The sequence below is a fragment of the Gavia stellata genome, chromosome 2, assembly GCF_030936135.1.
Source record: "Gavia stellata isolate bGavSte3 chromosome 2, bGavSte3.hap2, whole genome shotgun sequence".
Taxonomy (NCBI): Eukaryota; Metazoa; Chordata; class Aves; order Gaviiformes; family Gaviidae; genus Gavia; species Gavia stellata.
Window position 1 is genome coordinate 26,466,034 of NC_082595.1, and position 22,232 is coordinate 26,488,265.

General features: G+C 37.3%; 1 protein-coding gene across 1 annotated transcript; it reads right to left on the reverse strand.

Moving 5' to 3' along the window:
- Positions 1-1,892: 1,892 nt before the first annotated feature.
- On the reverse strand, positions 1,893-21,393 carry EXO1 (exonuclease 1). The gene is made up of 13 exons (XM_059835071.1): positions 21,233-21,393; positions 18,854-18,973; positions 17,808-17,931; positions 16,863-17,000; positions 16,430-16,642; positions 14,499-14,686; positions 13,557-13,653; positions 12,720-12,936; positions 10,822-11,077; positions 9,112-9,595; positions 8,525-8,626; positions 4,196-4,389; positions 1,893-2,164 (listed from the first exon to the last, which is right to left on the reverse strand). The coding sequence occupies exons 1-13, from the start codon at positions 21,391-21,393 to the stop codon at positions 2,023-2,025; spliced, it is 2,436 nt and encodes an 811-aa protein (XP_059691054.1). The 3' UTR covers positions 1,893-2,022.
- Positions 21,394-22,232: the final 839 nt, after the last annotated feature.

The window sequence follows — 22,232 nt, forward strand, 5'->3', positions numbered from 1 at the left end:
AAATAGCACTCCAAGTTATTACATGCCCTATGCCTTTTAAGGCATCAATTACATTTTTACTCTCCTGTCCATATAGCAGTATACAGGAAAAACAAAAACAGGGCACCCATTTGTGACAAAATAGTGTCAATATGGATGTATGCATAACATTTGCTTTATTTCCTCTGATTCTCTCTTCAAAGAAGCTAGAGTAAAACAAGTGATGGTATTTTCAGTAAATGAACTACAAGAACAGGTAAGGCAGTATTTGCAGGCAACAGAATTAAAAGAGGCAGTACTGCTTTCACACAGGTAGCTTGCATGTAAGATGTCCTATACTCCCTTAAAATTACCCGTCCCTGAAAATATTAACACAAGTAGTTTGTCTCTTCTGATGATCCATTAAAGCAGGAACAAGTGGCTCTTTGACTAAAGAGACAGGCAACAGGCAAGGATCGACTGTGCAATGTAACATTGCAACTCCCACACTGATAAATAAGCAATGGAGGAAAACATTATTTTTATGTTTTCCCTTCAAAAATTAATTCTGTCATTATTAATATATTTGTAGCAACACATAAAAATTCATTCTAGGCAATAGTTCTTTGACTGGAAACACAGAAACATTTATCCCTGGCCTTTATTCGTCACATCATACCAGAGAGGAAAAATTTTCATTGAGAATCAATGTTAAAAGCCCTGCTTTTAAGTAGGGATTTTCTAGTGGTGCACATATGAGAGGAAGCCTGTCCTAGAGTATCATCGCTTCATTTCCTTATATTCCATACCTTCAACACAAATGTAGAAATAAGAGGACTCCTCCCACAAATGTACAGATAACCTACTCTTGTAAGCAGCTTCTTTGTAATTTAATGCAGCTGGTCACCTTAATTTCATAGATGCAAATTCTCATAAAGAGAAAAAAGTACATTACAATTTAAAAACCCCCTACCTCTCATACATCAATTTTAAACTTTGAATTTCTGTGAAAAGCTCAAAGATGGAGGGAATGTATTTATCTCAGGAATGGAAAGGATACACTTCACAGGTTAAGATATCCTTTTGTACCTTCATTTGCTGCAGAAAGAGATACTATCCTTTCCTTAAAAAAAGGAAAAAAATTAGACATATCTTTATATTGACTCAAATCATGATTTTAAAGGTAGAAATATCAAGTCCCGTTATATTATTTCATGATAATTCAGTCATCCAAAGCAAGGACCCTAGTCTCCTGGATTCTTCCCCTTTAGTAGATTGGCTGTTGAAGACTGAAGCTTGGTTTGTTGTGAGGACAATGCTCTTTTGCAGCTCTTAGCTCTGAGGACCGATATTTTGCGTGTCTGTTGTTGGATAAGACTACAAATGTGGAAAGAGGAGGTAAAACAGAGGAACACATACTGTATTTCTTTGGAGATCATTCTATTAATGTGAGAATTTGGGGACCAAATATTTGCGATATTCCTTTCTGCAGTCCCCAAGTTATTCCTACCAATAACGTGACTGTATCAAACAGAAAGGTAACTGTTGAGAGAGCAGATCTTACCTTATAGGGAAAAGAAATAGTTATCAGAGTGCTGGAAGTACAGTGAAGGCTGTTATGAACACTGAACAGCAGTTTTACTCCTGTCTTGGAGCCAGACTAGGCTCAAGAGGGAAGAAGGAAGAGGCAAAATAAACGATCAACTATTAAAATTAAGACACAAACTCGTTCTGCTGCTGTTGTGTAAAGGCAAAGCCATAGCTGTTGTAGAAATTTGGATTGCATGTGACCTACATAAAATGCCCAAGGGCAGCTGAAAAAGGTTTGGACAAAAGTTTACTATGGGTCTTTCATAAGAGAACACTGGCATCTGAAGGATTTTATTCCAGTCAGTATAGAACTGTACCTTTCAATACACGCTTCTATAAAAAAAGATGACAAATCACTAGTCAGACTAAAATATATAGTTGGATTTCAAAGCATCTTTTCTATATTGATGAAATATCCAGAAGGTAAATTTTGACAATGATTAAAAAGGCATCCTGTTGTGCACAGCATACAGTTCATTGGAATATAGCTCTCTGAACATGACTACGTTCCAGATGATTAAAGATTTCTTCTTCTGTTTCTGGAGTGAGCTGTATATTATCTTTGATTGGAGACAATGGATCTGACTTTTTACAAGAAGGAAGTTTCTCGTAGTCTCTGCACAAAAAAAATCCAAAGACAAAACAAAGCCCAAGAACGTTACAATACTATAGGTTTCTAACCACAGACTTGTAAGAACATACGGGTTAAAACAAAGCAAGACCCCTCACCTAACTACCCACTCATCTATGAATAGGCCCCAAATAAAAATTTGTGATGGCAAGTTTTAATTTCAATTTCACTACCACTGAACAACTTCACTGAAAGTTATTTCAACTGTTCCAGTGATCCTGTGACAGAATGATAGCTATTAGCTTTATATCTGAAAGACTGTATGTACCCCATCCTACTCTGGGTTGTACATGCTTCCTTAACGTTTAAGTCTTCTGAATAACTGTATCTTCATATATATCCCATGAGTCTTGACATTAGGACAGAACAGATTAGTGTTCCACATGATTTACTGCATAGACTGCCCAGGGAGGTGCTTGAGTCACCATTCCTAGAGGTATTTAAAAGACATGTGGATGAGGCACTTAGGGACGTGGTTTAGTGGTGGACTTAGCAAGGTTAGGTTTACAGTTGGACTTTATGATCTTAAAGGTCTTTTCCAACCTAAACGATTCTATGATTTGCCATCAGACAATATAATTCTTAAAACATAAGGCTAATTTAGAAACATTTTAAAATCTGAAAAAAAACAGTAAACAGACTACTCAGAGCTAAGTAACTTGTGGCAGTGAGAAAAACCATTTGTGAAATAAATTAAGCAAAGAATCCCCTAAAAGCTAATAAACAAGTACTTTATTTACATAGAAGTAAATAACATATACAAAAATATATATCCCTAGTATATACCTAGAAGTTACAGACCAACCAAAACCAGATGGATAAAATGTGGATGTTGGGAGCTAAGTCTTGCAACCATCAGCAGAGAAAAGGAATGGAGTGCCATCTAGGGTCACTCTGTTCTATCTGCCTGTATTCTGATTAATCAAAATGCATGAATTTTCTCCCTGTGAACAACCCTGGTCAGACACTCCCAATTAGAGGTCAAGCAATACATACACAAACACTTCCACTTCCTCTTTGAACTGTCATTCTTAACCCACGTCAAGAGGATAATAAAAAGTAAGATTTCTGAAAATACTGCAAGTAATATTTCTTAAACTGAAATGAGTTCTATGTTTATAATAGCCTACCGTAAGGTCCAAACTTACTAAAATATATTTATCTGACTTAACACATGCTCAGCAGTCTCACATTTACTACTCAGTGCAAAGAGAGTCCTTTTGTCCTACTCACATTTGGTTTCAGGTTAATGAGAACAGTTTTATTTAAATAAGACTTATTTATTCAAAGTTGAGATTGCTACTTGGAGCTGGGAAAGTTTTGCCACCAGGAGTTTTTAACCTGAGCCCATGGAAACAGTGTAAGTTAGAATACCTACACTTCTTGTTTGTTTGGTTTTTAAATAATCATTGTCCTTCAAGTTCAAACCTTGAAGATATTTGCAGAAACTTTAAGTCAGCCAAGTCATCTGCATAAGGGAAAACAACAGCATTTTGTAATGTCCAAAGATGTCTCTGGTTACAAGAGACTTCGGCTAACAGAAATATTCCATCAATTCACCATCATCTTGAAAGCAGAACAGTTCTGACAATCAGCCATCTCAAAATGTGAGAGAGACAAAGCTAAATAGAAACAACCTTGCATTCAATTCAGTTTGGCAACTTTTATGCAGCTTTGTCATTTAGACTAAGAAATGCCTTTTGATGTTTGATGTCAAACAATGGTAATAATTTGCATATAAATTATGTTAAACTAAGTGCACTACTTCAATAAAGGAATTTTAGCCGAGAGTTTTTCCTGGTTAGAAAGAAAAAAGTAATTAGAAGAGCATATTTACCACAAATCATACTTCATGGTTATATCAAGCTTAGGAAATTAAAAATTGTGTGTAGAAGATACCTGTCTTAAGCTATTAGCTTTATCGAATTGTGTGGTGATGTGTAGAGTCTGGTTTGAAAGTTGTTTCTCTGGGAAAAAAGTATACAGGGTGCTAAGTATAGGGTGAAAGCAACTTACCTTTTAAATTGGAAGTTTTTCCGGAGTTCACTAATGGTGGCTTGCAGTCCCAGCTTATTTTCAGCATCACAGTGATTTCTCTTCTGCACAGGTGACAGTTTCCTGCTTAATCCGCTTACTTTAGCTGGTATTAATGGCTTCAGCTTTGTTACAATACGCGACCCTATACAACTGGATTTATGTAAACCAGGAACCTGTGAAATTTTAATATTACAGCCACAAATGGTTAAAATGACAACCTGTAAGCAACAGATATTATGCTGCAAAGCTTATAATAAAAAATAAAGTGGTTTACATTGTGTTGAGATAATGCAATCTGAATTGCCACAACAAGGTATATTCAGATAGCTTCTATGATCTGAAAAGTGGCATCTCAAACATATTAGACACAATGCAGCTGTAAGAACTGGCAAAGCAGTTTCTATAGGTCTTTGTATTCTAAGAGGTTGCAAATACACATTTCTTTTGAATGCAGTTTTTAGAGTCTATTGAATATTTATTTTCTTATCTGTTTACATGAGAGCACAACAAAAACTCTTCAATGTCAGTTTGCAGAATTTTAAAGACAAGCTACTCTCTGGTATGTCTGTGTGATACCTATGACTCCACTTTTCATGGAATCTAAGCAGAGCACAGATATCAGTGCGATTACCCCAGGATCATTAGACCTCTAGTTGGACCTTCTTATCCAGTTTCTGTACCTGGAAGTCAAAACAGCTGTGCTTGGCCAGAATATCTCTCTCAAATGCAACCAGTCTTAAGTTTGAACACATCAATTAAAAGAAAACTACATGGCTTCATTATATAATTTATTCTAGCTATTCACCAACCCTATTATTAAAGAAATGCGTGCCTCATTTTCAATTCACTTACCAGTTTCCAAGCACTGAATCTGTTTTTTCACATTTACAAGTACATGGAACTCATTTTGACATGACGTAATACCTATAATTACATCAGTGTGATTTTTGTATTTCACATTCTCATTCCTAACCACAGTCTCTTATATTCCTGTCGTTTTTCTGTGGTCAATATTAGGCTAACTGGCTTATAGCTACTCAGACTGTTGCTATCATGCTTTCTAATACTGATTCAACATTGTTGATAATTTTTGCCTTCTTGAACTTCATGCACAAGGAGTAATGAGTTTATTTTAACAACAGAAGAAACGCACTAAAGCCCAATCTGCAGGATTTTTTTCTTCTATGAGTAGGTTACCACATTTCATAAATTAAAAGTTATACCTATTGCTATCTACTTAATCGCTCTCTTCACATTTGTACTATATGTATCATAGCACAATAATTAAATACATGTAATGTACTTTTAGACAAAGTTAAAACTTTCTTTGCCAAATACGTTTACAAGTGGCAAAAGGCCACAAATGGCTTATTCATATTTTCCATCATTTTCTTCTGTCTTACATACACTTATTGTTTTCCCCAGTCTTTTGGGAAGTAGCCATTTAGAAGCACTAGAACATTTTACTGTTTGAGCCATTTTGCCACTTCGTTGTAGAATACGAACTACTCACAATTATCAGCTTCTAAGTGATCACTCCTAGCTTGCTATTTTAGCTTTTGTCTGTCATTACAATGACCAAAAAATAATTATCAAGATACAATACCTGCAGAAGAGATGGTGACTGTCTACAGTTGTAAGAAGTACTTATTTTACCGTTGGCTACATAAGATTAGTTTAGGACACCTAGATTGTAAATAATGCTCATATTTCCCCTTTGGATAACATTAAGAATAAAGCATCTTGCTCTAAATGAATAATCTTTTCTGTTTTGCTAGGTCATCTTTAGAAGATGGCACAGCTCTGCCTACTTCATGTGCTTCACTTGACCAATGTAAACAGCTCTTCCTCATCCAAGTATTTGCTATTGATCACCTAACACTTTTTTTTTTTCTCCTTAAAATAAAAGATGTTGGCAGCCTTTTCTTCAAAGAGAACTCATACCTCAGTTCTTTCCAAAACGACATTGCATTTTGTCATCCCCCCACCACACACACTTGCTATATAGGTTTTTTTTAATTGAAATAATAGACTAAGCAGATCTCGGAATCCCAAATAAAATTTGAAAAAAAAAAAAGCTTAAAACTTGGGCTAGAAATTGGAACAAGAATACCAGAAAGAATAAAAATAAAATCCTAAAACTCCCTGCTTTATAGCATGTTGCTGTTTATCTATCACCTCAGCCATTTTGCAACATGTGTTAAATCACCCATAATCCTACATTTCATTGTGGTACTGAATTACATCAGAGTTATAACTTAATTTAACTAACCCAAAAGTAGGCAAAGCTGCATGTCAAACACCCACTAAGAAACTTAAAACCAGAGTACATTGCTCACTTTTGTCAATATTAGCCTCTTTGCTGAGCTCATAGCAATTGTGTAAAATAATCAGCAGTAAAAACTACAACTGGAATACTATCAGAAAAAACTACAAGGTCCTAGAGAGCTCACTATCTTATAGGCATCTGTTAGAGAAAAGCTTCTATTAGTTTTGATACTAGAATTGACTAGTAGGCACTTCATATTTTGGATTGGAACCATGATCAGAGCTGACAACTTCCCCAGATTGCCTCCCCCAATTATTAAATTTCTTTACAGATCAGCTATGTTATTAAGCTTACCAAAATCAGAATAATTTATGTTTTAAGTGATTGACTGCTTCTTCCCTAAATCTGGGACTCATTATTCCCTTCAGTATCTTTTACTATACTTAACACCAAAGATTTCCCTTGTTTTACACTTGCAGTAAGCAACCCTAAGGGAAAACTGAGACAGAAGTGGTGCTTCTTATCTCTACCTCCCCCCTCTTCAATTCTGGCTGCTTGTTCTAATGGTCTCACTGGTGCTGTGACTCACACAAGCCTGAAAGTCTGGGTGGGCCCAAGTTCCAATATGATTGACCTTTTCATTGTTTTTGTCAAGTTAATTTTCAGCCACATCAGTTTTCTGGTCCAACTCATTGCAAGTATTATTATCAGCACATAAAGGAAGCAGAGGGAATGCATGGCCAAGGAAATAAGTGGGGGAAATCCTCCTACTAGCCACTTGCTTTAAACTAACCCTACTGTTCTCATGGATTTGCAGCAGATTCCTATTGCCTGAAGAGCTCCAAACATCCTGGAAATTTGTTTATCTATGATACATATATTACCTCAGTACTTCCATACTGTGTAGTCCCCATTATTTAGTATATTCATTCTCCCAATATAATACCTTTAAGGTGAGCAAAACATGTTAAATACATTCTTAAAAACAAAGTAATAACTTCCAAATCCCAGGATGATTTCATTTCATTGCTCAGTCTTGTTGAGGAGAAGCAGGCAAAATGTTAATCTAATGAAAAAGCATTAGTTTTTTTGTAATTAGATATTCCAGAACAAAGATGTAAATTCCAGCTTAACACAGAAGTTACTAACAATAACCACAAGATGTCACTATTATACAAAACACACACAATATTCTTGTTTGGCAGAAAGAAGATTGTGATTTGTAGTCTGTCTATGGGAAAGAAGTTAGTACGGGTGTACATGAAAGGATGAAAGCATCTTCCTTTGACTTATGAATCTTTTGGCCAATTCTAATAACAGTGCCTAAGGAGTTAGAGCACTTTTAGCTGGTAAGGTCTTAGAAGACAAATAGGCAAAGCTCTTACAAATGTCAAAGAAAAGGGACATAGGTTTATTCTTAGACATTTAAGATACCACATAGAAATCAAATTACAGGTGCCCAACCAATAGCAAAAATAACTGAAATGTGAGCTCTGAAGGAAAATTGACTGTCCTTCCATACTGATTCCTTAGTGTCTAACAAGGTTTTTAACTAAAACAATTAAACAAGAAAGGTTGACTACAACCTTTCCAGATTTTGACATTTAAACATGCTTTTTCTGGTCAAAATGGAAAGATACTGCTTAACTAGCAGATTTATCAAGACAAGCAATGAAATGAGGTTGTATCTTGCCACTGTATCTGGATTATGAACATGACTGCAATTTGCATCATAAAACCTGTGTTTTTAGCACGCCTGAGGAAAATTAAGAAGTAGTTTTTTGCCTTAGCTTGGCTTCTCATCTTATACTGAAGTGTTTAAAATCCCCAAACAAGTTGCAACTGTGATATCAATCATAGGTGGCCTAGTTATAGTTCATCTCTCTGCTCTGATACAGATGAACAATATAGTTTTCTCTTGCCAACATGTGCATTGCTTAAGATTCTTTCATTAAGAGTTCTAGAAAGAACTAGTAGAAAGTAAAAAACTGATTTTCAGAGTTTAGTAGAGCTCAAAGTAAAGTTAAAAGAATCCTTACCTTGGTCTTCATGATTGTATTTTTTCTGTCAGTTTGAACAGCAGAAAATACTGGAGACCAAGTACACTGATCATCAGCCAGTTTTGAATTGGAGTCAGATTCCTTCATCAAGAAAAAATTAATTTGGTTTTAAACTAGGTTGGTTTGTTTTCTGTGGTGTTTTTTTTCCCCTCAAACATATTTTTATATCTACACATATATACTTTATAAGGTATAATGTTTCAGCAATTCTAAGAACTTACACAAAAGCCTGGACTTACTTTCAGCAAGCAACACTATAGTGACAGACATATGCTTTCTGAAAGGACTTCTTCAGGGACTAACAAAAGCTAGCCTACCATGTTTTTTTATGACCCACTGTCATGATAGAAGTAGAAAGACTGAAGACAAATTAAAACCACAGAACAGACTTGATTTAAGCTAGTAAGTCAATACATTCTACACAACTACATCAAGCATTGACAAGTTTTGTTAGCACAAGCTACATAATTTGCAAGGTATCATTTTGAAGAGAAGACTTTAAATTATTAAAAAAAAAAATCAGGCAAAGTGAAAGCAAATGTTGAAACAATGTCTAGTTTTCTTACTTCTGCATCTGAACCATTGTTAGACACTTGCGGTATTTCTGAAGACTCTAAACTGCATTCTGATGGCTCACAAGACCTTTGAGACTGTGATGATCGTTCCAGTTCTGTTAAAGGGGAGGATTCTTCCTCCAATGGGCCACATGCTGCCTTACTCTCTGTTTGTGCCCCATTAATCTGATCTTCCTGGGATACCACGCAGTTGCTTCTCTGTTGGTGAAACCGCTGTGAAAATACAGTAGGAGATGGAGCAGGATTTCCTGAATTATTTACAAGGCTGCTACACCACCGGAAGCAATTTTTCAGTGTTTCTTCAGCAGGTTTAAGGATAGTCCTTGTTGATTTTTCAGTTTCTGAAAACTGAGAAACATCTTCTGCTACATGTTTTTCTTCCTGTTTCTGGCAATCCTGTTCAGCATCTTGAGTTAGATCACTGTCATCCTTCTCTGCTCTACCTTCAAACATAATTGCATCATTGCAGAAAAACCTAAAAAAGTAAAAAACCGTGAAGGCAAGAGAGAAGAAAGTTACTCAAATGAATATGTCATCTCCAATACCCAATAGTTGTCTCTATCTATCAATTTTATTTTTGAATTGCACTTGGAGACACAAATTATTTTGACAATGGGCAAAGTCTTAGTCGCTCAGGGAGGCATTTAACAGATAACGGAAAAAAGGGAAAAAACACATCTGTAAACATGTCATTCATTGACTGAAATACTAATAAGGTTCTTCATCTGAAAAAGAGAAACATCTAGGAATGCTACAAAATTTCAGAATGTATTAATTATCATAAAGCTAAACAGTAGTGAAACACTTCAGTACCTCTTATCAAGAAACTAGAACCTATCTAGTTCTTTTCCATGCTATAGCAGCAGCTCCTAAGAGCAAGTACAAGTCAGAGCTTTTTAAGAAACTGAGTAGAGAAGAACCTACCATCACTGACAACTCTTAATTTTTTATGCAACATAACAAAACTTTCAGCTCAGGAAGGTGTGTGTTAAAGCTAAGAACACCTGTATTAAGACTGCTCTGTAGAATTACACTGCTCAAAAATATTCAAATTATTTAAGATAAAAATTACAAAAATAAGAGACATAATTGTGATAATGCTTTGTAAAACCAATTCAAGTAGCTGTGGCCAAATGCAACCAAAAACCCGTAACACAGCTAATTAAAAAACCTAATAAACCCAAAGTCCCTCTTCTCAAAGTGCTGGTGCAGAGATCAGAAGCATCAACTGAAAGGGATGGGCTAAGAATAGGTATTTGTCATACAATATGACCAGGTTTGGCTTTACTGAAACAAACAAAAAACCCTATCAACATAAGTTAATATTCACTAACTGCTTAGATATTTGGCACAAAGCAGCTACTTATTTTTTCTTTTTGAGATATGTCAAACGACCTTTACCTGGAAAAGAAATATGGCCAATTCCTAATTAATTTTGATACCCAGAGGCTAGACTGTATTGAATAGTCTCAGTCTTTATTTCTGCAGCAAAAAAATTGACATTATTTATCTATCTCACACATAGATAGTATGCGTAGCACAAAGGGTTCTCCATCTGAGCTCAGTACTACAGGTGCATTAATACTGTTGCATAAAAAGTCTGTGGTAGTATTTTTCTCATTCTCAGTATTCAGGTTATTTCAGCAACCAGGACAGCGAATATTATTTTGTTACTTATGAAAACATGCGATGCAAGCATACCTGCTTCTTGTTCCTGGAACAATTACAGCATCCTTCTCTTTGTTTTTCCTTTGTAGAAAGGAAGCAAATTTATTTCTAACTCTGGGCAGGGAGTTAGACCTTTCTTGAGTGACAGAATTCCCTGAAGAATTAAGGCTTTGTACTGCTGAGACACTTTTTTGTGCTTGACCATTATGATCACTCTCCTTCTTGATTTTTTTTGCTCTTGAAAATGAATATTGGTTCAACAGATCTCCATCCGAGATTTCTTCTAAATCTAAAGACAATTTAAGCATCACTGTAGAAGCATGTTCTAGAATTAACCAGTTATGAGAGAACTAAGCATTACATATTTACTCTCACAGGCTTAAAAATATTAGTGAGGTCTGGTAGGAACATTCTTGACATTACAGTTTAGAGGTCTGTCATGGTTTAAGCCCAGCTGGCAACTAAGCACCACACAGCCACTCACTCACTCCCCCCAGGTGGGGTGGGGGAGAGAATCAGAAGAATAAAAGTGAGAAAACTCGTGGGCTGAGATAAAGACAGTTTAATAGGTAGAGCAAAAAACACCGCGCGGAGAAGCAAAGCAAAAGAAGGAATTCATTCACCACTTCCCGTCGGCAGGCAGGTGTTCAGCTATCTGCAGGGAAGCAGGGCTCTATCACGCGTAGCGGTTGCTCGGGAAGACAAACGCCATTACTCCGAATGTCCCCACCTTCCTTCTTCCTCCCCCAGCTTTATATACTGAGCATGATGTCATATGGTATGGAATATCCCTTTGGTCAGTTGGGGTCAGCTGTCCCAGCTGTGTCCCCTCCCAACTTCCCGTGCACCCCCAGCCCACTCACTGGTGGGGTGGTGTGAGGAGCAGAAAAGGCCTCGGTGCTGTGTGAGCCCTGTTCAGCAGTAACTAAAACATTCCTGCTTTATCAACATTGTTTCCAGCCCAAATCCAAAACACAGCCCCATACAATCCAAAACACAGCCCCATACTAGCTGCTATGAAGAAAGTTAACCCTATCCCAGCCAAAACCAGCACAAGGTCTTTAACACAGTTGTTTTCTAGTACATAGCCTTAAAAGTAACTTTCTATGAATAGGCAGATGGAGTGAAGGCAGAACAGCTGAAATGAAACCTGATGTTTGTTCATTGCGTTTTTTTTTTTTAAAACACTTTGAAAGCAAAAACTAGATTTGACTTAAAGGCAGGTTGCTATACTAACCACAATTTTTTATAAACCAGGGAGCCGGAAGATATTGGGAGTAACAAAGGCAAAAAAAGGAGCCCTAGTAGCGTAATCAGAAAGCAAAGGAAGCAAAGGAAGAGAAAATACTTAACATATCAGATAAAGCAGGAACAAAAAAGTGCCCCTTCTATTACAAGCCCACAGTTTATTTCAGCACATATAACTTAGGTGGTGTAGAAGACAAGGTAGCACAGATTTACTAGGGAAAGTTGGAGTAAAGAATACCTATAGAGGGAATACAAGCAGCATGGTGTTAGAAGAGTACAGAAAACATTTAAGTTTTCTGACTGGCCAAATATCAACTCTAGGAAAAATAGACTATTTTAATTTCTTCACAAGCCATTGTAAGATGAAAATTAAACTAAAAAGTATGTAAAAATAGAACAGATAGTATTAAACATGACAACTTAAAACTGAAAACAACAAAGTTTTATAGCAAGTTAAAGAAAGTTAAAATCAAGTGCTGCTGAAAGTTTGCTGCCACCCTTAATTGTTACATAGGCTTTAATATTATGGCTCTTTAGTCTTGCAGCTTGTTGAAAACAGAATACAGACAATAAAAGTTAGAGTTAGGCCTCTAAAAATCTCATGCCATCAAGTCCAAGATAAAATCCTTTCTTTCCCCACAGCCTTCTACTGTTATTATATACTTATTTTAATAAAAACATACCACTCCTTGGCCTTTTTGCCAAAAGCTCTTTGCCTGGAAGTTTTAGCCCTTTAACACTAATTATCTTCTCCATGCCTTTGGTTGTCGGTTTCTCTAGTAAATGCATTTTATGAGGAACAGTATCCGCATTAGGGCCAAGCTTGTAGTCTCTGTTCCAAATGCTATTTACATGATTAGCATGTCTGTCGTTCCAGCCACAACTTCTCTGCTGCACAGGCTACAAAAAAAAAAAATTTAAAAAAACAAGACATAGGTTTACAATTTTGCCTTCTACATACAATTTCCTGAGTTAGCATATAAGGACATTTTGACATTTACACAACAACTAGTGACTTATGCTACACAAACATTTTCTTTTTTGTTCCCACATTTCTCATGCTTTTCATACAATTTTTTTTTTATTTTGTACTGCCATGACGTCTTCATTGCAACATGGCACGAGTGACTAACTGCTCATCTCAGACAAAATAAAAGGTTTAATTTTATTTTTACTCAGAAAACTTAATTTGGGAAAATACTTTTCCTCAGAGTTATACGTTTGGAAGAAATATAAATCTCTGAGAATTTTCTCTTTAAATCAGTTACTTCTGTCAATAGTATTATGGACTTACCAATAAAGTCTGAAAGCAAAGCAAACATTAAAGTCAAATGCCATGAAAAGTAAGGTTTTACCTGTACAAAGAACAAGAAATACGTGTGTGGGAGCATACAGTTTCTGTAATAGCAGAGTAGCTTTCACTGCCAAGTCAGTTGTGGATAACATTCAATCATATTTTTCCATTAATGTTCAGACCCACATCAAACTTCTAATATTAAACTTCAGTCCAAAGATGTTACCTGTGCAGTGTCAGGGTTATAATTATCAATCTGTTCCATTGTATCAATATCAATGTTGCCAATGGCAATTTGAAAAGCAGTACCATCACCAAAATGTCTGTTCCCATCATATTAAAGGAAAATATCTGAATATTACATTAAATTTCAAGAACCACAGCATGAAAGTTAGACTAGCTGATTCCCACTTTTGTGTTACAAAGCATTGCTAGAATATTAACCAAAAGCATTAATACTACTACTCATGGCTCAATCTGATGTAACAGCAATTGTAATAGATCTACAGTGCTTGGGAAATCATGAATGTCAAAATGAAAATCGTCAATCATCAGCTGGAAAGTTACCGTTTTTCCCCTTCCTAATTTCTGGAAATGCCAGAGATTAGGTGGCTTGAAGAACGTATAAAGCCAGTAACTACTTCAACAGTCCCCTCTCTTTCTTCATTTTCCTAATCTTCCATGCTGAAATTTATGCTGCGCAAATGTGGCAAAATGCTACTTTAGGAAGAGATATCTGGTAAAACAGGAAATGCTTAGATTAGGGAATGAGTTGAACATGGATTGCAAGTATTAAACTGGCAGAGATTATAACACACAACACAGGCAGAAACTAAAAACAGTCATGAAATGACTCAAAAAGTTTAAATATAACCTGTATTTAAAGAATTGTTTTCCAAAACAAAAAAAAGAGTTCAGTAACTTCTGCCTAAAACAATATGCAATGATAGCTCACTCAGTTACCCCCTGCACTTTTTTTAATTAACTAAAACCAGAGCAAAAGTGAAAAGAAGAAAAAAAATTTCTAAGACTGCGGAAAAGCCAGGCTTTAGTCAACAGCAGAGATGCAATGAAAAATATAAGTACACCACAGATGCAATGAAAAGTATAAGACACTACATCTGCTCACCCTTATCTCCCCACTCTGCTGTTTCAACACAAAGGATACCGTCCTGCATAAATTAGTGTTTCTGGATCAATATCATCTCCATATGCATTCAGAGGAACTAATTTTCTGTTGACAGGATCAAAAACTAACTGATAAAGGAATGTATTATTGGCTCGTGTAAAACCCTGTATGTATTCTTCTGGTACTGTTATATTCATCTTCAAGTACTGCCCCATTTTCTTAATAACCTGTCAAAAAAAAATTGCTTGACTGTTTCATGTAAACAAGTTATACAAAAGGTTAAATACATTTCAATTATTAAGTATCTTTGTAATTAAATATAGAACGTGTGTCCTGTTACAACAAGCAGTTTCAACTTAAATAGGGGAAGGAAAAAAGAAGTTTTGTATATTATTTTCTCACTCTCAAGTTGTTTACAAACACATAAATAACACAGTTCAACTCTTCATAAGTATTTGTTGTCCAATAAATAAATACAAAATCTCAATAGAAATACAGAGCATTTCCTTAAGGTATATTTGTTAAAAATAACACATATCAAATTTCATCATTCATGTTATCGGAACACATAAGCAATACATGGGTATTTTTAGGACAGAAAAAAGCAAAACTAGTCACAAAAGACTACATATTGATCTGGTAGCTCCTCCTATATATTTTTACTGCACCACTCTAAAAGAAGTTCCTAACAATTCATTGACCTCTACATTTTCCAGTTTCACAGAAGGCAGATTATGTCCTTTTGAAGATCGAGTTTATCATACTGCTAGAGACAAGAGTTTCTCCCTCTTCTCCAAATAAATCAGCTGTGTTTTGGCCATGCATCCTAAATACAGGCAAATTTATTCATCTCATTAAGTGAGAGTTTGAACAGGCACTGTTGGACTACTTTATCTTTTGACTCACTCATGACTTTGCATCACTGTTGGAAAATTGTGATGAATCACATGACAAATTACTAAGCAAAATTTTTTTCAAATTATTAAATCCTGATTTTGCTCAAAAAGAGACACATTAAAGGAAATCATGATTTGTATGGGAAAAGTTCAAAGTTCCCTTTTTACATCCACAAAAACCAACCAAACCAGTTGCTTTGATGCCTGCTTTACATCATACAAAACATTTTAAAACTAAAAATCATAGTACTTTGTGTACAGCCTGTGAGAGAAAAAACACTAAAGCATACAAGTAACTTGAGGAAGAAGATAACACAGTACATTAATTAGACTGCATATTTAAATGCTTTTCTGGATTAGATTTACCTGCCTCTAGGACAGCCACATGAGGTATTTTTCTTATTAGGTCTTAAAAACCTCTCTTCTCCCTTGCTGTCTACACAGAAGTTATTCCCACTCTCTTAGCCTCTGTATTTGCTAATACTAGATATATTTTCATTTCATACATTGGATAAGGAAAAAACACACACCTACCTTATTTTTTTTTTTGCACCATACCAAACTTTTCTTTCATAATGTTTTTAATATATAAATGTCTGTACCCATATGTATGTAATTAAATGCAAAAAGGGAATTAAATAAGATTCCCAATCCCTGCCCCTCCCCCACACAGAGAAAAGTGTACTTAAGCATAAGTAACAGAATTCAGTTAGCAGTTCTAATAACTAATCTGCAAAAACAGAAGAAAGAACAGGTACTAAGGGGAAAAAAAAAATCCAGAGCCTTACGAAAAATTAAGTCTCTCCACAAACAGAATATGCCCTTGAAGGATTAGAACAACTCTTTATTTAATGAAGTTTACTTTGGTGTATTGCATTAAATATATAATAGCTTCAACACTTGAGTAAATTTAGCTCAGCATCTTTCTAAACCACAAGTAAAAAATACCTCTTTTAGCATTCTCCTCAAAATGGAGGAAGTCAAGGACCCTTCATATTTTCGGTTCAGTGTTAATTTCATATATACTGACATAGGCTCCCAAAGAGCCAACACACAAAGCAAAACCAAGTTTACCTTTATAATATCCGGATTGTTGGCTAATTTTAGTAACTTGCACGCTTTAGCTAACCCAATTCCATGAATTGAGGAGAGGTAGTCACAACCAGAAAGAATACACATGTAGCGGAATTTCTCTTCTGTAAATACATTTCCAAGCTGCTTGCAGTTTCCTAGTCGAGCTTGATCTATCTCTAGTCCATTTCCGAACTTGTCAATTTTCAGAAACACCTGGAAATTAAGAGGAAATAAAAACAATAAATTTTCACCCATATAAGCTAGTTTGTTGCACTTGGTAGAAACAACAGAGGCTGAGGGTTATTGTCATTTCTTCTGTTTCCCCCATTTACTGTAAAAGAGTAAATCCATACATCAAACACAGCTGGCAACATCAAATTCTGTTTTTAAGATCTCAGTGAGAGGTAAAGGCTATTAGTATTTTCTTCCATACCTTTTTACATCCAAAAGCTAAAAGATCAGAGTCTTCTGTAATTATAGCTTGAACCATGCCAGTCTTATTAAGATAAGCCAACTGAGCATCAGCTTCATAGGGAGCAACAATACAATCAACTCCCCGGGCTCGTGCAGCCTGTATGTAAACAAGGAGCATACAAGTACTTTGCATCAATTTTCAGTAATTACCATAAGACATCTGAAAGCATAAGAACCTCTACCTTAAAAAATTGAAACTGTGATCTTCTTAATCACATACCCATTCCCCCCATTTGAGCCCAATATTTCATATTCAAAACTCAAGTTTCAAGCAGTTTACACCTATATAAACCAGTTTACAAAGACAACCTTTTCTGGGTTGGCCTGTAACACTATGCTCACTGCATCTGAACACAGGTGCCAGCTTCAAACTCACTATATTCTGGACAAAGGAAAACAGCACTAGAACAAATGTAATACTATTTTGATAAAGATCCTATGACTGCAGTGGAAGGATAGCAAAAAGCTGCTAGAAACGTTTTTAAGCAGCCAAAATTTTTTCTGTAGTCTAGTCTCAGGAACCAGCTGCGGGGGGGGGGGGGGGGGGGGGGGCGGGGAGGCGTGGATCAAAAAAATAATTGTGTTTAATTTTTGTGCAGCAAAGGTAAAACTGTTGGTGTTATCAAAGTCAGTCCATAGCAATAAGAAGAGATGTATTTCAATTGACACATCATTATTATTTATACAACTGGGCATAATAAACTTGAAGTGAAGTTAAAGTTTGTTAACTGTGCCTAACACAATCCAATGTGTGCAGGACAATTAAAGGCTAAGAAGGGAGGAATATTTTTCTTGCCTACGTAGAAGAGGTAGTGATGTAACCATACAAAACCAGAGCAAGACATGCTACCTACTGCATAGATTTTTTTAAAAACTGTCTGTATCAACAGCACTGACAACTTACTTTAATAACTTCATGAGCCATAACATGGGTAACATTTACACTGCGCCCAAAACACTCCCTAGCTTCTGACAGTCTCCCTTCCTGCAACAATTGTTTCCCCTTCAGAAGACTGGCTTGACGCTTCCTGAAAGATAAACAAAAATATCCACCAATCTCAGATTAATTTTCACTTAAAAGAACAAGTAGCAGAAAGGATAAGAGAGACAGGTAGGAAAGGGGGGGGAAAAAAAAAAAATGTTTTGCAGATGAACACTTCCCAAATCTGTTCTACTGCATAATTTTTAAAACATAAGAATAACTAAGCTATTGTATTGACAAGGATGATTAGCCTGGCATGTTGAAATTTATAATGTTTTCTCAGAAAACAGTGACAACTCAGGAACTGAAATCAGCAGTGTGAAAGAAGAGATGCACTCACTCTCAGGTTGCAGTAAAATAGATTTAATGAAATTTGGAAGTATCCGACATTAGATACTTATTGGTTTAGAGGACAGAAGGCATCATTTACTTCATTTCAAATATCGGAAATTGTTCACTCCACGCTGAAGGAAGCATACGTCCCATGAGAATTTATAAATAAAAACCACTAGTGAAAAACTCTCACAGCCTCAGTGAGAAGTCCTATTATATAAGGACCTGAATCCAAACCTGAAACAAGTTTATCTGACTATTTGCAGAGAAAGAGGAGGAAGGTGGTGTTATTTTTAAATAAAATCATATTGGGAAGAAATATTTTTGTCCAGAGATCACGAGGGCATGTAAACTAAAAGCCTTTAATACATTACAGGAACTAATGCTCAGAGGTTTACTTCCTTCCTCCATAAAAGTGCTTTCATTTATGAAGTGCATTTCTATTTTTGGAATAAAACCTCTAAGAAGACGTTTGTATTATTTTTAAATGTAAATTAAATGAAATAACACTACACTGCAGGGAAGTTTACCAGAGATTACTACCTAGCTGAAGTTTGAGGTTTTTCAGCTATGAAAATGAGTTGTAGTGTTAAACATACTGCTTTGCTTGCAAATCAATACAGTTCCGTACTTACTCTCGTCGGGCCTTTTCCACTTCCTTCTTAGAAGGTAGGGTGCATCCATCAAATACCAAAATTGGTTTAATTCCAAATGAGAGGAGCATATCAACAAGTTTCATACAGAAAGCTACATAACTGTATCAACAATAACAAAAGTAAGAAAAGAAAGATAAACTTTATTGTTAAGCACAAGTCTATTGCATAATTTCTGTTTGCAGGAAAGGAGAACCATAAGTTTAGAACTAACTAATGCTCAAGGATCTTAATGGGCCATATATTTCTCCAGCATCACAAAAAGAGTAAGAACACTTGAATGCTGGGTGGGGTTTTTTTGTTGTTGTTTGGTTGGGGTTTTGTTTGTGTTTTTGTTTTTTTTTTTTAAAAAGAGAAATTCTCTACCTCCCAACTCAGAACTGGACTAACTGCTCCCTACTCCCACACAAAATGAAATAACAATTTGATACTATTCAGTTTGATTTTGCTACATTTTCAACACTGCCAAAAACTTTACAAGTTAAAACACGGGTCGTCTTTTCAGTTTCAGTAACTCAATTCATAATGGTCAGGGAAACAGGAGGCAGACAAGCACAGTACATTATCTTTCCCCAAAGCCTTGTGAAAGGCAGACTAAATGCACTTTTGCAGAGTAGGAGGGGTGATGGGGTATTAAACCTCTATTTGTGGAACTATCCACTCTTCTCTCCAGATGGTGGATACATGCTATGGACAGACATATCATCTCATATGAAAAATACAGGCACAGTACCGAAAATATTGCATAAGACAGGAGAGTTCCCCTAACTGTACTAACAGTGAAGATGGTGTATGGACAAGGAGGCAATCCTCCACTGCCTTCCAAGTCCGTCCCTTAGTAAAGTATTTGCCGGGAATTCCAGAATTTATATATTTGCCCAGACCTCTGAACTCCTTAGCTGTTATTTCTACAGATCTGTATGAGATCATTTCATCAACAGCATGGAACTAAAATCTAATAGCTGCTGTAAACACTAAGTGCATTACAATGATGCTCAACAAAAAAAAATAATTCACGTTTGTTTTCCTTTTTTCTTTTAAGGACACTGTTTAAAACAGCAAGAGCAACCTTTCCAGCAGGGAGCAGGGAAGAGAGGGAGAGTGGGACTTAGGAGCACTTAGAATCTAAGGATATGAGCACTGAAGTAAATGGATTTAGAGCTATAAAACATAAACCAAAAAATAACTATTATTTTTGAAAGACAGGAGCAAATAGGATTATAGTTATATAATACCTCAATTCAGATGAATTTTAAAGTATGAAAGGACTCTCTACACTGTCGTTGAAGTGCCAGTCCAAGATCAGTGATCATATGTGCATGGAAACAAGATTTCGTCAGAAAATATTCATGCAGTTAAATTCAACCATTCCAAAGTTTCCTGTGACTATTGATGTTTATCCTGTCAGTCAATTTCTTTCTCAGCTGAAGTGTATCCTATTCTCAGGACTCTGAGGGCTCTCCACTACTTTCAAAGGCAGGTAGCAGGGTTGGATGAAACTCTACAGTTCTTCATACCAACAGAAGCAAGAGTTGAAGATCTGAACCCATTTGCAAACCACCAACTCTTTCTTGCCTCCAATCAAACATTTAATCAAAATGTCCTAAGTGAGGTTTGATCTAGACTAATCTGTGTAGCTTTATTTCTGAAAAGATAAAGATTAATCTTCGTTTAAAACTACACTCAATCTGAAACAAGAGTTCAACCCAGTTTTGCAGAGATGGGCAAGAACTTACGCAAATCTGATCTAAGCTCCAAAGCTGAACTTTAAATACGATCACAATTTCTGTTTGTTTCCTTCCTTAGAAATACAACTGTGGAAGTAAAAAATCCATGTCCCATTACGAAAGCTACTCTTACTAAAAATATAGTATGTTAAGCAAAAAAACTTACACCTTATTCAGAACACAACACACCTATCAGGATTCCTCAGTATCATTACAACTTTCATCAGAGCAGTATTTACAAACTATCACTTCGTACAAATAAGGTTCCTGAAAATAATACTAAATTTGAAACATATGAATTGCATCTACAGAATCTCATCAGAGATATTAGATTATAATTGAGAGCGAGACATGCTGGAAAAAACCTCTCACCTAACCGTCGGTGTTTTAACAGAAAATATTTTAGAGAATTTTTTCCCCCCCAATATATACTTCTATATTTATTTTGCACAGTTAGAAAGCGATTTACTTATAGCCAACATTTCAATTTCCAAAAAGTACAGCTGGGACTTAGAACTCCGAAGCAACAGTAAGAAGTGAAACTGCTTTAACTTAGTTTTTAGCTCAAGAAATGTCAAGCTAACAAATCTTTAATGTGTAAGGGGGCCGAGACCGAAATGTAACAACGACTTACAGATCTGTTGGCTCTCCTCGGGCCAGCTTTTCAGCACAAGCATAAGCACCTTTGTGCAGCCAACAGTAGGTGTCCACGGCTACAGTCTGCCCTTTGTATTTCTTCACATGGGTAGGTTCAGCAGCCTCCTTGATAAATTGGAGTAGGCCCTGAATCCCCATGATGTTGCCTAAACTGTAGTCGGGAAAATGAAAAGCGTGAGCACAAGGTTGAGTCTCGATCTTTGCGCAAGGAACGTCAGGTCTGGTCGCGGACCGGGTGCTGGGCTGAACCAGAGACACGAGAAGCTCCTGCGAGTGCCACCGTGCACCCTGTGCAGCCGAAGCTCCTTTCCGCCGTCCGAAGAGACGCAAAACCTTTCAGCCAGCGGTGCGTGCAGCCCGCGGGGACGGCTGGGGGGCAGCAGGCCCCGCGCACGCTCCCCGACAGACAGCGGGGTCGGGAAGGGGCACAAGGGGCGCCAGGCACGGTCCCCTCCCCCCGCTTCGGTCAGGGGCTCAGGGACCGGCGGGGCCTCAGCGACGCCCCCGCGCCGTCCCTCACAGCCTCCCCCCGAGAGGCACGCGCGTACCGACACGAGGAACTGTACCTCTCCGGGGCCGAGAGGCTCTAAGGCGGCTCTCCCGGCTCGAGGCCGCCTCCCCCATGGCGCCGCCGGCGCCTCTACCTCGGCGCGGGCCCGGGGAGGAGGGTGAGAGAGGGGCTGGGGGGAACACGATCACCAACCGCCGCGGAGTGCCGCGCGCCAGTACCTCGCTGGGGAAGGAGGGGGAAGCCCGCGCGCCGGCCTCCACCCCTGCCCTGCCCTGCCCGCTCCGCTCCGCTCCGCTCCGCTCAGCCGTGGCGCGTGGCAGCCACTCTGGGTTTTCAAGCAGCCCGCGCTTCGGGCACTGGCCCCGCCCCAGCGGGGGACTACAACTCCCAGCATGCTCCGCGCGAGCGAGCGCGGGCGGGGAGGCCGTTAGGGCGCGAGCTCCACCCCCGTGAGGCGGCCCGGCCC

Coding starts and splice junctions, on each gene's coding strand:
- EXO1 (XM_059835071.1), bottom strand. CDS start 21,393: ATGGGGATTCAGGGCCTACTCCAATTTATCAAGGAGGCTGCTGAACCT. Junction 16,643..16,862: donor TAGCTTTTGGATGTAAAAAG/GTATGGAAGAAA, acceptor CTTAATTTCCAG/GTGTTTCTGAAAATTGACAA. Junction 12,937..13,556: donor ATAACCCTGACACTGCACAG/GTAACATCTTTG, acceptor TTTTTTTTGTAG/CCTGTGCAGCAGAGAAGTTG.